Below are 14,472 nucleotides of genomic sequence, written 5' to 3' on the forward strand. Positions count from 1 at the left end.
AAAAGCTTGGGCAGGAAATTTTGATGCATAGATCGAATAGCTCGGAGCTTGCCATCTCCGACTATCATTTCTTTCACTGTCTGTTGCTTTTTCTTAACAGAATAAAATTCACTTGAAGTTGATCAGTTCGCTTATGGCAAGAGGCCATAGTTTATTTTGTTTTGAATATAGCGAAAATTTAATAAAAAATTGACAAAAAATCTCTTAATATTTGTTCACGCACCTATTCTTCATTCACCTTGAAGAATGCTTTCTCCATCATTATCATTTAAGTAGAGCAATACTAGATATAAGAATAAGACTAATACTCATAAGTCTCAATGGCTTACTTGTCTTTATATTTCTTTCATTTTCCTTTTATGATGTGTTAAGAGTGTTTAAGTTGTTGCTCATTTGTTTATTATCAAGTGACCTTATCGTAAAAAGAAACCATATGACCACCCCATGACTAGGTCAAGAAAAGATTCTTTATTAACGCCTTTACAAGCGTGAAGGTTGCGTTCTGTTTAGAGCTATTATCACTATGTTTATAATAATTTTCGGTTAGCAAAACAATAACAAAATAATAAGCGAATCATGAAGATATAAAGTTTTTTTTTTTTTGGAAATCGTGGACGTACGCACATTACAAAAAGCTTTATGAGAGTTGAGTAAGTGAAATTCTAGGTACTGTATATTAATACTCTGCCTTAAGCTTTCCTATTGAAAACAAGCGAAAACATTATATTCCGACTAGACCGACTATTAAATACCCCACACCACATTGTCTAACACAATTCTTATTTTTGCCATAGACCACAAAAATTATATCCTGTTTCTGCCCTATAAAATGTAACTTTTCGTGAAAATCCATGTATGGAGTAAAACGCAGAAAATAGGCCGAGATGGTCCAGTTAATTTTTTTTATCTTAAACTATTATTATGATCTGAAGCATTGAAAATGAGACCCATATCATATCAACTTCAGGTTTCATTATAGGAAAGGGCGTTCAAAACATTGGACAAGCCGTTCCAAATTTTCACACCAATTTAGAATGCCAAGACATTATTACGTAACTACTTTTTTTTTAAAAATTTTGCAAATTGCATTTTTTTTCCATAAAATGACTTTTCAAAATAGGACATGAAGTGATCGAGAAAGTAAACTGATCCAAGCCGCTTTCAATGGCGTTCGTTCTTTGGTCAACTACAAATTATTATAATTAAATATACGGCATGAAAATGTTGTCCTTTTACTTCTTTCGTCTTTTGTAGGAAAAGGGTGAAGGGTATAAAAGATTCGGTCTCGCTCGAATTTAATTTTCTTACTAGTGCTATGATACAATCGTTCGAATCAGAGGGTACGCGGACAAAGATGAAAAGAGATAGAAAACGATCGCAGCCTAACCCAACTGCGCATTCGCTATACCTACGACCAAGTATCGATCAAATATATTTTACTGCAATGAAATCTAAACTCGCGAATACCGTCTTGGCAGCTACGATTCTTATATATACGGTCAGGCAATGGATGTATTCTTATTCTCAATTAATCATAGCCAACTAAAGATAAGATTGAATTATTTTAACTAAAATGTTGTTTAGCCTCGACATCGTAGTTAATATGCACTTAAGACTGAATTAAATTGTATCTCAATATAAAAAAAAAAAAAAAAAAAAAAATGATTAAATGAAATAATGCTTACCTGTGAATTTTTTTACTTTGTACAATTTTTTTATGTAAATATATTATATAACTATTAAAATAAATATAAGTATATGTCATGTATTAACATAAAAAGCCAATAAACTGTTATGGCTTTTATATGTTTCTCCCAAAAAAGGTATCAATAATTTATGCATGTAATCGTTTTACGAATAGACAAGGTTTTATTAAAAAATATTGTATAATAAATTGTAGAAAAAAAAAAAACAAGCAAAACAAATAATATAAAGAAATATGCGTAGGTTTTAAATATTGAAAAAAATTTTTTTTTAATAGTTACGTGAAAGACAATTAAAAGAAAAAAGTTTAAATTTACTTTATCAAGTTAAATAAATAAAAAGAAATACAAGTAAGTAAAGGCAAGTACTACAAGGTTTAAGGTGAATTCGCAACGCCCATCAACGCGCCTATCAAAAGTATAATTATTAAAATCCATCAAGGCGTTATCAGTTGGGGGTGTACGGGGAAATAAATTAAAAGCACTTGATGTTTAATCAGTTATGGGTGTGTGTTCATAAGCAGAATATCATGATCATTGTTCATGGGGGAGGGCGGAAATGGCAGCCGCTTCTTCGTTTCACTAGCAACAGACGAATTGGCAATTGGTGTGTGGCCTTTTTAACCAGCAACTAAGAAAGCTAACTGGGTTGTCGTGCGAACTTTTCAACTGACAACTGATGAGTGCACTGCTGAACTGTGGCAACTGGTGACTCGATTATTCATTTAATTATTATTTTAATGCATTTTTTATATTTGAACATAAAATTGGTATCGGCCTATCTTCATTTCATGCAGTCGAAACTGGCATTAATCATTTACGGTTCTTCTATCGGACCTTTTTTCATCTCACATCACAACTTATTACCATTTCTTTCATTTTCCTAAGGTTTGCAGTGCTGGGTATTCTGAAAGCATACAAAGGGCCAGACAGAAAAACATGTCCACATCGACTCAGTTTTTTTGGCGTATCAGATCTATAACTACTTTGTTGGTTTTTTGAAAAGTTAGTTTTTAAATTTATAGGAGAATTGACGAAATAACTTTGTACTCAGGCACGGTCGACCGTTCAATACCCTACACTCTGTGCCCAATACAATTATTTATCTATCTTACGCCTTGTTGACAAACAAAGCTTTGCTTCTCCTGAAAACATTTTATATATTTTTCGCTCCCGCCAATAGGCTTATGTGTAGTCCAGGCTTGTCACAATAAACTTAAATGTCACAACACCCTCTATTACCGCTTTTCATCAAAAAAAAAAAAAAAAAAAAAAAAATTAAACTAAAAAGTATATTTTTAGAGGAAATCTTTGTATGGGTGAGTGTTCAAAAAAAATTGTCCTACTTAACTCGTATTTTCCACGGGCGCATATCGTCCCCCGATATGCTTACTTTTTCTTTTCAATATTTGTTGAGGAACAAAAAATTCCGAAAGGCTTTTCCAGGTAGTAACTTTTTCGCGAGATATGGTATTATATACAGAGCTGATTCAAATCATTTGCAATAAGGTTTGCTGGTGGTCCAAAAAGTGTTAAAATTCTCCGAAAATTGCGATCTGTGTGTTGAACAGAAAAATGCGTGGATACACGTCAGACCGAAGGAGGGGTAGACAGTTTTAAATAGTCCTAATAAAAAGTGGGTCTACCTGAAGATGCTGCATACAAGTGCGCAAATTTAACATATCTTTACAGTAAGCGATACAAGTTATAATTAATATATGTCCAGTGCAGATGAGTGCAGAAAACGTAAAAATAACTTTACACTGCCTTAATATAACTTATATAAGGTATAGAAAAAAGTTTCTGTTATATTGTATGTAAAAGAAAATTATTAAGTAAACAATGAAATTAATTAACAAAGTATAACAAGTTACGCTGTCTACGTTGCGACAAATGTTACGTAGGTGGAAACCTAACAGGCTGGTCTTAAATGATGATTTCAAATAAAAAATTGCTTTTAGTCTTGCTTCCTAAACGTTGCCTTATCTTGCTATATCAACTATTTTTCTTCTTCGTTTAATTTGATTTTTTTTTTATTTTTTTTTATTTAATGAAATCGTTTCAATTGAATTGCTTTTCCTCTAATTAACTTATGTTAGGCAAACAGTATACATTTGAGAATTCTCACAACTCTATATACCCAGGAAGTGGAATAAATTGCAGAAGAAAGCAATAATTAAATCTTAATTAAAACAACTAAGACAATTATATCCAGCCGAAGGCGAATCTCTGACACCCACTTTCTTAAAGTAATGACTTGTAATGGTAAAAGATTTTATTAAATTCAGGAGGAAGTAAGTTAATCATAAATCGGAATCATTTCCATTCTGACCTTTTAGCAGAGCTATGGGAAACAAATGTACTGGACGTTAGATTGGGAACCGCTTATGAGATGATTGTCAATGGAGGGCGTGCTTTTAAGTGGATCACGCTGTTTTTCACCTTGTTTGTACTAAGTTTCTCAACCAGATTTGTTTTCATACGAGTTGTGAGTAAAAACAATTTTTGATTGCTATGGATATGCACCAAGGAACTCCCGCTGCTTTTATAATCTGTGACCGTCAACTAAGAGTGTACGCGGATAAATTCACATTTCTGTGTCAATACTTATTCGCATTCCATTTAATGTGTGAGCACTCCAAAGTTAGACAGCAGAGTCTACCTCTGAACGTTACAAAGGGCAAGAAAAATGCAGTATATCAACATCTTTTAATGGTGTGTATAAAAATTATTAAAATACCTTTAATTTAATAATTTGTGCCGCAAGGCATTTAGTTTTATAATAGATCGGTTTAAAAACACGTGAGCCTTTGTTAATATGGTAAATAAAAATTTTTTACACCTCTAGCTCCTCCAGCTATATTTGCATAAATTTTAGCACAATGGCTTTAAAATAAATATTTGACTGATATAACTGTAAAAATTTTATTTACATGGTCCGACAGACGGCTTGCGTTTGTTAAATAAACACTCTTGTGTGAATAAAAGCTTATTGCATTTCTATAAATGTAAATTAGGCTTAATAGATTGGTCAATAATTCCCGGGAATATGTCAAAAAAAACATATTTTTTCCTTTTTCCTTTAACAGTAATACCGCATTGAATGGAATTAATTGAAAAGTGCCGTCCAATGCAGCCATCATTTGATCCAAATATTTTTTCTTGCAACAGGTAGTAGTAGCTGTGAGTAACAAATCTGGCAGAATTTCGAACTTTAATTCATGCAATCTTCCCAACGCAGCCATGCATTTGTAACGCTGTGAATAAACGCGGTACTTATCCACTTAGAAAGCAGCTTTGTCAAGATCAGATTTTCGTCCACAACAGAGTACAAGCTGTCTTTAAATATTTTTAGTAAGTCAGTTATCTCCTACAAGTTCCCTTTGCGAGTAACGCGAATAAATTTTAATATTTTTTTTTAAGTTTTCTCTTAGGCGACCATTAACATAATAACACCCTGTGAAGTTTAACTCTATCTAAAAATCGCATGAATTCCTTGTTAAACACAAAGTTAAGCAACAGTCAATACTTTTTCGTATGTGTAGTGGTACTATAGTATTCTCTTTATGAAAAATAATATGCATTTATTATTAGGGACGAGTAGTATGTGCGAGTTCTAGTACTTATTGATCGATGTGTTAAAACATCTTCCACAGTCACGGTTCTACATCTGCTTATTTACAAAATTTTTTATGCTTTCTCTCTCTTTACGAACCTTACGGCTTAAATGTACTGTGTATAAACCTGTTCTAAAAGAAACATTGTTTTACACGCCAAGAGGTTTTTATCATTTAGACGATGTAGCAAACAGTTATTCAATACTGACAATAAGCAACGCAAAGTTGTAAAATTCAACGTTAAAATCTCTGCCTATACTTCCCTCTGAGCACATACAACCACTATGCCGTACATGCTTTCAGAAAATATTTAAAGTTAATGCTAATGATTTGCTGTCTCTTCCAGTAAATTTATTCAAAAAAAAAAAAAACGCAAAGAAATTATTATTAACTAAAAAAACGTTTGGTAAAAATGTTTATCATGGTGTCATCTCAAATTTTTCACGCAATACAAGCATTGTTTCAGGAACTGTGTAACAGGTGATGCCTTCCTGCATACGTCCATAACATCAATTGCAAGCGAAAAACAAGACTTTGCAAAAACGAAAGCAATCGCACGTTACGATCGAGCCAACAGCGTCCCCGAAAAAGTTTATTCCACCAGCCTACGCCATTAGTCCCAAATTCGATCCATGTATCCAGTCTGTACAGATATTTAGACATTTTTTTATATTTCTTTTATTTAAAAGAAAAAAACCCAAGAGCAATACGCTTGCACTTGCTGCGTTTAATATAAATTCTTTTTTATTTCTTTCACTTCTTCGAGTAGTAAGAAGGAACAAGGAAGAAAAGAAGCGCCGCCTACTTTTTAAAAAGGATTAAGTCGTGATTATAGAAAAAATTATGTACATAAAGTACACAAGCAAAATATACAGAACTTATTTTACTTTTATCCCAGCTCCACACACACGCAAACACACACAGTTTTTAGTTAGATAGAAATAAAACCAATCGTCAGAACAAATTTTTGGCCATAAACCGTAACTCTTTATGCCCACCACTGTAAGACGGGGGTGTACCCATTTGGTTCTTTTTTCCAAAATCTATCCAAATTCGAAAAGGAAGCTTCAGCGATCATATAAAGTATACATATTCTTGATCAGCGTGAAATTCTCAGTCGGTTTAGCCATATCCGTCCAACCGTCCGTGAGGTGTGCGTTGTTGGCACTCCCTGGTCGCAAAAATGAAGATATCGACTTCAAATTTTGTAGAAGCATCGGAAGTTTCTGCACGTAGATTGGTATTGAAAATGGGCCAAATTGACCAGAGCGGAAGCGCGCAATGCACCCCAAACTGACACCACTTTTTTTTAACGAAAATTTTTGGATTTTTCCTCGTTATTCGGAAATTATTAAAGTTAGAAGGGAGAAAATTTCAAAATTGGTTTACGGGACACTTTACTCTCTAGGTCCAAAAATGGAACCAAAGTTACAAGTGATTAAATTTTGTTTTTTTTCACTTTTTTGAGGTTTAATACATATTTATCACAAAGCGAACAAGACAAAACGTTTTTGTACACTTCTCAAATGGTGATATATTATCTGCCTAAAAATGGGTTAAGTTTAAAACGAATATGATGGGCACCGCGATTAATATTTTCCCATCAATACCAGCGATATGGGTATCAAATAAGAGAACTTGGAGAGTAGAAGGCGAAAAGCATAGTGATGGGTATGCGAAATTCGGCCTCCGCCGATTATGACTCTCTTACTTGTTACGTATTGTTTATTTACGGGTTTGTATGGTTGCTGTGGTGCTATATATTGATATTAAGTTTTCTCAATGAGGCAGAAATTTTAATAAACGTAATTGTCAATATTTAAAAATGCGATTTTTGTTTATACAATTATAACAATAATGAAAGGTAACAAGCAAAAACGTTTCATATATGTAAGTGCTGCCGTACCATCGCAGATGCAAGAAGGCATTAGAGGGTACTTAAGCTATTGGCGAATTTGGTTCTCTTTCATTTTTAAACTTTTTGGGAGGTTTAGTTATGCATATGTAGTGTACACATATATATATATACATATATATATATACACATATGTATATACTTTTATATATATGCATATAACTATTTGCATTTACATCGAGTTTCTGATAAATTTATGAACTCTAGAAAAGCTACGGATGAGAAATATGGGCATAATTAAGTCCCTTTCAATTCAATTTAAATGAAAAATTCTCTGGGTAAACATTTTACTGTATTATTATTCTTTAGTAGGGCGACCAACAATGTTTTCATTCATCCTTCCTTCATCGCATTCTTTGTGCAGGTTGGTGGGCAAGTTAAGAAAAAATATGAAAACTTCTACGTTCCTGCTTAAATGTTGTGAAGGCAACTGCTAAAGGAAACAAATCAAAAGGTTATGCAATCTTTGCAATGAAAGCTATGTGAAAATTTCCTACCTTGCCATATATGAGTGTATCATTTAACCGGAAAAAGGAATTATTGTTATTTCTGGCAGATGTTTGCAATAAGATTTGCTTTTGGGATAATGGCCTCCATTTCTGTCGATTTTTAATATCTTAAATTATTTTAATGAATATGTCTACTAGGACTGCTATGGATGCTATGCAAATAGTTGACTCACTTCTTATGAGGTTATCACGTCCACTTCCACACTTGATGTGTTTCTATCAACCAAGCCAAGATTTGAGAATTTTTATAGCCTACAACACTCGTGGCAGAGGGCATATTAAGCTAGCGCAGACGTCCGTAACACGCAGAAGGGTTTAAGATAGATCCACCTTTTATTATGCCGATCGATTCAGAATCATAATCTGAATTATAATGTTATATTGATGAAATCATTTTACTAACCCAGATGCCGTTGTTAATGCTACAATTGAGGCAGTTAATGGTCAAGGACTATAAACTACTAAATGAAATGGATGATAAGAATGTGTTGATATTAGGGTTCTTAACACTGCAAATGCATATGATTGAATTCTGACTAATTCTAGTACTAATAATGCAATTTGAGTATAAATTAACAATCAAATTAAGATAAAATTTATTGGTGATCCAGTATTTCCTAAGAGAGTTAATAGTAAGCGGTCTGCAATTATATTAGCAGTTAATCGTAGTGCTGATGTTCCAGAACGAAGCACATATCTGATTGTTTCAATGCATAATATAAGAGGTATTAAAACTGCTGGTGTTCGTTGAGGAACTAAATGTACGTTGAGTATTGAGTAATCAAATATTACGAAAGATAGTCCCAATGGCAAAGCTAAAGTTAAAGATGGCGTTAAGTGACTTTTTCTTGTAAAAATATAAGGCTTGTTCTTGTAAAAAATTAAATCTATGAAAGTATTATAGAAATTATAGAAAATAATGAGAGGAAAATATATGTTGAACCATTAGGGCTTATAGGTCCTACTAAAGTTTCAAATTCTTTATGTAATGATAATAAAATAGTGTTCCAGTGTAACGAGAAGGAATTAATCAATATAAAATTTTCTTTAGATCCTAACCTAACAAGGATTTTGTACTAAAATTCCATTGTCATCGTATGGCATAGATGCAGTTCCATTGTCATCGTATGGCATAGATGCACCAATAAGGTGCACATTTTTTCCTTTTTTGTCAACCATCACTCTATTTGGTTTGTTATGATTTATTAATTCTTCAGGAAAGGTGTTTCTAACTAAGAATGTCTATTTTGGTTTTACCCTTTTTTCTAGAAAAGTTAGATGGATTTTAGTGTCCTACACCAGTTGAGGTACAAAGGTTTATGATGTATGTGCGGATGTATGCAACAGTCCAGAGGGACGTAGGACGGATCTACCTTTTATTATGCCGATTAAATCAGAAATTGATTGTGAGCTTGTCCGTCCGTCCTTCTGTGTTGCTTTTGTTCTGTACAACCTACAAGTTTTTGCTAAGTTATTGATATTTGATAACATCCCTAAAGTAAACGATTTTAATAACGACATTTTTTTCTCTGTTTTCGTGAAAAATTAATTTAATTCTGTTTATTACGTCATTTATTAAGTAGAGAATGCAATATTAATGCTTATCTAAAACAGTGAAATATATCTAAAAAAATATAAAATAAAGGTTCGCTAACGTTCAGGTACCCTATTTGTGATGTTGTTCTTCTTCTACAACAACCCGTGGATGAACAGAAAAAAACAAAAGAGATTTTTTTTTTTTTTTTTTTTATGAGTCTGTTGAGTAAATAACTAAAAGATAACAAGAAGATTTTTTACGAATTTAAGCTCGAACCTTGCCGACTAAAATAGACATTCATATGATAAATAACAAAAAGAAGAGGAACAATTATCATCAAACAATGAAAAGAATTTATGTCGAGTTTATTAGAACAATAAAAAGAGAAAGAAAGACAAATAAAAAAGAAAAAAAAAAAGAAAAGAAGAATGCTTGAACAGCTGATTGATATGCGCCGACAGGTTTTATATCTTTAAACACACACTTCACACTCAAGTGATTAACGATGAGTCATAGCAGTGAAAAAAATAAATCTAAAATAAGTGCTTTTCTAAATTAACAAAAAGCGAAAAACCAAAGGCATATTATACACAAGAAACAATACTAATATGTGGCTAAGTGTAAGTGTTTAAGTACACACATTGGTATCTTTCTTTTTCTTTGCCACGAGTGTTGTAATGAATTTAACAAAAAATGAATAATAAAACAACAAGTGGTTGGTTTGTTTTCAACTATTTTGCGTTGAAACAGTTAGCGCGCTAGCATATGCAAAGGTAAACGGTTACAAAAAAAAAAAAAAAAAAAACAAGTAAGAAAATTATATTCGGTCGTAAACGAATCTTTTATACTCATCGCCGTTATCTTACAAAAAACAACAAAAATAAAAAAAATTACATTTTCATGTTCCATGTTATGGGTTGGGACGGGGCCCATTTTTTCCGGTTTGAACGTAAAAGTATTTGTCGTATAGGTAGGTGGGCGTTGTAGGAGTGTCCTTGAAAAAGTTTTACTCACTTCCAAATTCTTTTGCAAATTTATAGGCTTCACTTTTGCTAGCGTGGGAATTTTCATCACAGATACTACATAGACGGGCGGACGAAAAAGACGGACAGACGGAGGTGCACTCCATATTCACCAAGAATCTATCCATTTTATGGGGCTTTTGAAGCTTGTTTCTGCGCCTTGTAAAATAAGAGTTGAAGAGAAGTTAAATTTTAATATATTATAAAATTAGGTAGGCGTGGTCGATTTTTCCATTCTTGTAGAGATCGCCTATAAAATATATGTTTAAATTTTAGCAGTTATAGTTTATGAGCAATAATCAAAAAATGAATTTTCCATTCGTTTTGAAAAACAGAGGTGTTCTTGCTTTACATAGCACTGTAGGTGTGTCTTTCGATCGATTTGACCCATTTTTAATTTCAACCTGCACGTAAAAACTTCCAATGTTTCTGTCAATTTTCCAGTCGATAGTTGCATTTTGCAGCATTGCCATTACACAGACGGACAATCGGACTTACGGACATACGGACATAGTTAAATCGATTCAGAATTTGATGCTGATATACTTTGCCGGGTCTCTAAAGCTTCCTTCTGGGCGTTTCAAACGTTTTGGCCAAATGAATGTAACCCCCCGTCCTTCGGTTATCTATGCACAAAGATAGCAAATTCTGTCAAATTTGTTGCAATTAAATAAATAATTAACACTTTTTTTTGTTTTTCAAAGATTCTTTGCGTTAAAAAGTAACCGGTTTTCCTCGACATTTACCTATAAAATGTGAAATGAAACGAAAGCAACGCACAAACCGGTCGTTCATGAGAACATTTAGCAATGACGTAAAATTTTCGTTTATTTTTATACAACTACCAGTATGTATGTTTCACTACCACTATTACTTACTTACCACACATTAGTATAATAGCATCTAATCCAACGCGATATAAAATACGTTTATTGGTTTCCATTGTTAGAAACTGTTCACTAAAGTTTCCGGTGTTGTTGTCGTTGCTTCTTCTATTTGCACTGTTTTTACTAATTATGCTATTATTATGCAAATATTGTTGCTGCTGCTGTTGATGATGGTGATGATGATTGCTATTATTATTATTATTATTATTATTATTTAAACGCACTTCAACACTATTATTATTACTATTATTATTATTATTATGATTATTATGATTATTGGTAATAACGACTGTTGTTGTGGCTAAATTAATTAAATCATTTTGATTATTTGTGTTAGTTAGTGATGTTGCCGTAGTTGCTATAAAACTATTTATCGGTTTTATATGAACAACATCGACGTTTTGCTGATAATCCGGCCGACGTAGCGGTGTTGTTTCAGTTTCACTTGCACTGCTGTTACTACTCATTTGTTGGCCGTTACACAAAATACAAAATAGAACGCGTTGAGTAAAAATTTGTTTCTTCTTTTAATACAGAGAGAATCGTTTAATAAAAAGCTTCTTTTTTTTTTTTTCTTTACTTTATTTTGAAAGCAACTTATTATTATTATTATACCGCTTCGCACACAAACAAACAATCACTAAGAAAATATTTTACTTTATTACGTAAATTTCCTTCAAAACACATTTACTGACTTTGAACTTGAGCGAAACGATGAGAGTAACATCTCTCGACAGTAAGAGAGATGTGAGCGATATAGAGAGAGAGAGAGAGTGTGTGTGTGTGTGTGTTCAGATAGAAGGAGAGAATTGATGATAAGCTTTTGCTTATTTATTTTGCATATTTTTTCCTTTTTTTTTTTTATTTTTTCTTTTTTGCAATTTGAAGAAAACTTTCTTTCCTGCTGTTTGTTTACTATTTTTTTTTTTATAGAATTTCTGTTTTTATTTTCTGTTTTCTTTATTGTTTATTTCGTTTAAAAAAAAAAAAAAAATTTTCTCTTTTTTGACTTAAGCAAAGAAAATCATTTTCTGCTTTAAAGCTTTCATCAGAAATTATTTATATTCACCACAGGCAGTAGATTAACTTTTCCATATGTTTGTTTGTTTACCTCGGCGTAGAGACTTTCGTTTGTGTTCAGATGATCTAAACTAAACTAAAAAGGTAATCAAATTAAATTACTTTTGAATAAAATCATAAAAATGCATGTATGTAGAATTACTTTGTACGTATCTAAGCAGTCGTGCCTTATATAACGGAAGCATGCAAGTTTTTATTATTAACTAAAAGGCGAAAATTGTTTTCTTCGTAATAATGCGTAAGAAAGAAAAGATTACAAATTTTACTTACTATTGTTGTTGAAATGAGTTCAGGAATTTGTAAGCATTAAAGCGTTTCCCAAACAGAAATTTTCATCATACCTAAGGCAACATGATGACCTAATGGGAGATAATTTAAATTGCGTATTAACCAGCCTCAGCCTCAGGGCAAGCAGACATTGCTCACACAACAGTCTACACTAATGAGGACGACAGAGTAAAACATAAAGGAACGTAAGCGAAGCTAATGATTGTGTAATTGTTAGTCTGCAAATCAATTGATTAGTGCAGACAGAACGAAAATCGACATAAAATCTCTACTGTGAAAATGCAGAATAGTCTTTCATCGTCTTATTAGCATAGTACATCTTATATGCTTTAGAAAATAAAAATATAGTAAAACATTGGGTTATACGGAAAGAAATATCATTTTTTTAGTCAAAAAAAAAGTCGATTTCCTTACAGTGTCTAAATATTTTATCAAGAGCAGTAGAACCTCTCAGTGATCTCACTAGTTGGCATTTGGCGGTTTGCTTCAATTAATTCCTTCCAATTAATCCCTTCCCACATTGGGAAAGGACGAAACGACTTTCCGAACAATCTAATGAATTATAATATTAGGAGATACGCCTGAGTGGCCGAGTGGGCAAGCGTCTCGACTAGCTACTCAATGGTCGTGGGTTCAAATCTCAAGTGCGGTAGAGTTTTTAATAAGACCGAAAGCCTTAGATGCTAGTGCTTTAAAACTTTAATCTTAGAATTTATTCTCTGGTTAAAATTAATAATAATAATAATAATGTTAGGAGCATAAATAAATTTCTATCCTTTTCTATCAAAAATTAAGAATTTATGGTGATAGAACGGTGCATAATGTTTTATTCAAAACGGTGCCCATCACTAGCCACTACTCTTTTCCATCTTTCTGGGAGCGTTCGAATGCTACGTGGGAAGAATTCGCCATCGTTTAAGGCTAGCGACGAATCGATCCAATTTTTGGTCTCATCATATGATGTAAAGCGCTGTTTAGGCAAAGGACGTACCATGATAATCCGACCGGACTATGTCTGCTGATCTCAGCGAGGAGGATGAGACATTCGAGGTTAGAACTTCAAACACTTCCTGAGCGAGTTTTATTGTATGGCATTAAATTTCTTCATACTAAAAACTCACATTATCCCGACTTTTAGTTTACCACGCCCATTAAAAAATGTTTAGGTTTATGAAGCAATGGATTAAATGAAAAAAAAAAAAAAAACTGAAGCGTTGTAACATGACGAAAACAGTCGTTGATTTAAAGCAAGAAATGTGGATTGAAATCCAAAGAGTCTTTTTTTTTGGCACTTATCAGATATGCTACAATATTAGATAGCTGGAAAGGCAGGGCTTTTCAGAGTTCACAATTATATGTTGATTTCATTTTTCAAACATACACCCGTACGCATTGCCACCTGCATAATATTGCTTCATATTATCCATTGAGATAAGTAGTACAACATCGTACATGTGGTAGCATAACTGATAGCCTATTAGAGAGAGAGATAGTGGTAGTTAGACACTAAGCGCAGCTGCAAGTACGTTTTACGTTTCGCATGTAAGCTTGCGTATTGTTTACCTGAAAAAGGCAAAATGCATCCATTGGATGAATTGTGAAATTTGTTACTCATTGCGCAGCGTTGAAATCGAGAACTTTTCTCATACATATGATTATTTAAAAAACGCATTTTTTTTTTAACCAAAACAATTTAAATTGAATTTTTCTTCGATTTTATTAGTTGAAGACGATAAGGAGTAAGCTTTCTTGACGCAAGAAAGTTGCATTGACATAAAGTAATAAGAACAAATATGGAATCGTTCTAAAACCATTTGTATGTCACCTTAAATATTTTTAAGGCATTTTTTGAAAACTCGAAAACGGAATCGAAAGTTGTAGATGAAAATGTAAAAAAAATCGTCGCTGTCTTGT

General features: G+C 32.7%; 1 protein-coding gene across 2 annotated transcripts in view; it reads right to left on the reverse strand.

Annotated features, from left to right (window-relative positions):
• LOC119638650 (putative phosphatidate phosphatase) overlaps positions 1-11,745 on the reverse strand; it is a 55,902-nt gene extending 44,157 nt beyond the window's left edge. For both annotated transcript variants that reach the window (XM_038035553.1, XM_038035554.1), the window contains exon 1: positions 11,186-11,745. In XM_038035553.1, the coding sequence (XP_037891481.1) occupies positions 11,186-11,657 (472 nt within the window). In that variant the 5' untranslated portion in view covers positions 11,658-11,745. The remainder of the gene's footprint in view (positions 1-11,185) is intronic.
• Positions 11,746-14,472: the final 2,727 nt, after the last annotated feature.

This window comes from Glossina fuscipes, unplaced genomic scaffold, assembly GCF_014805625.2.
Source record: "Glossina fuscipes isolate IAEA_lab_2018 unplaced genomic scaffold, Yale_Gfus_2 91, whole genome shotgun sequence".
Lineage (NCBI taxonomy): Eukaryota > Metazoa > Arthropoda > Insecta > Diptera > Glossinidae > Glossina > Glossina fuscipes.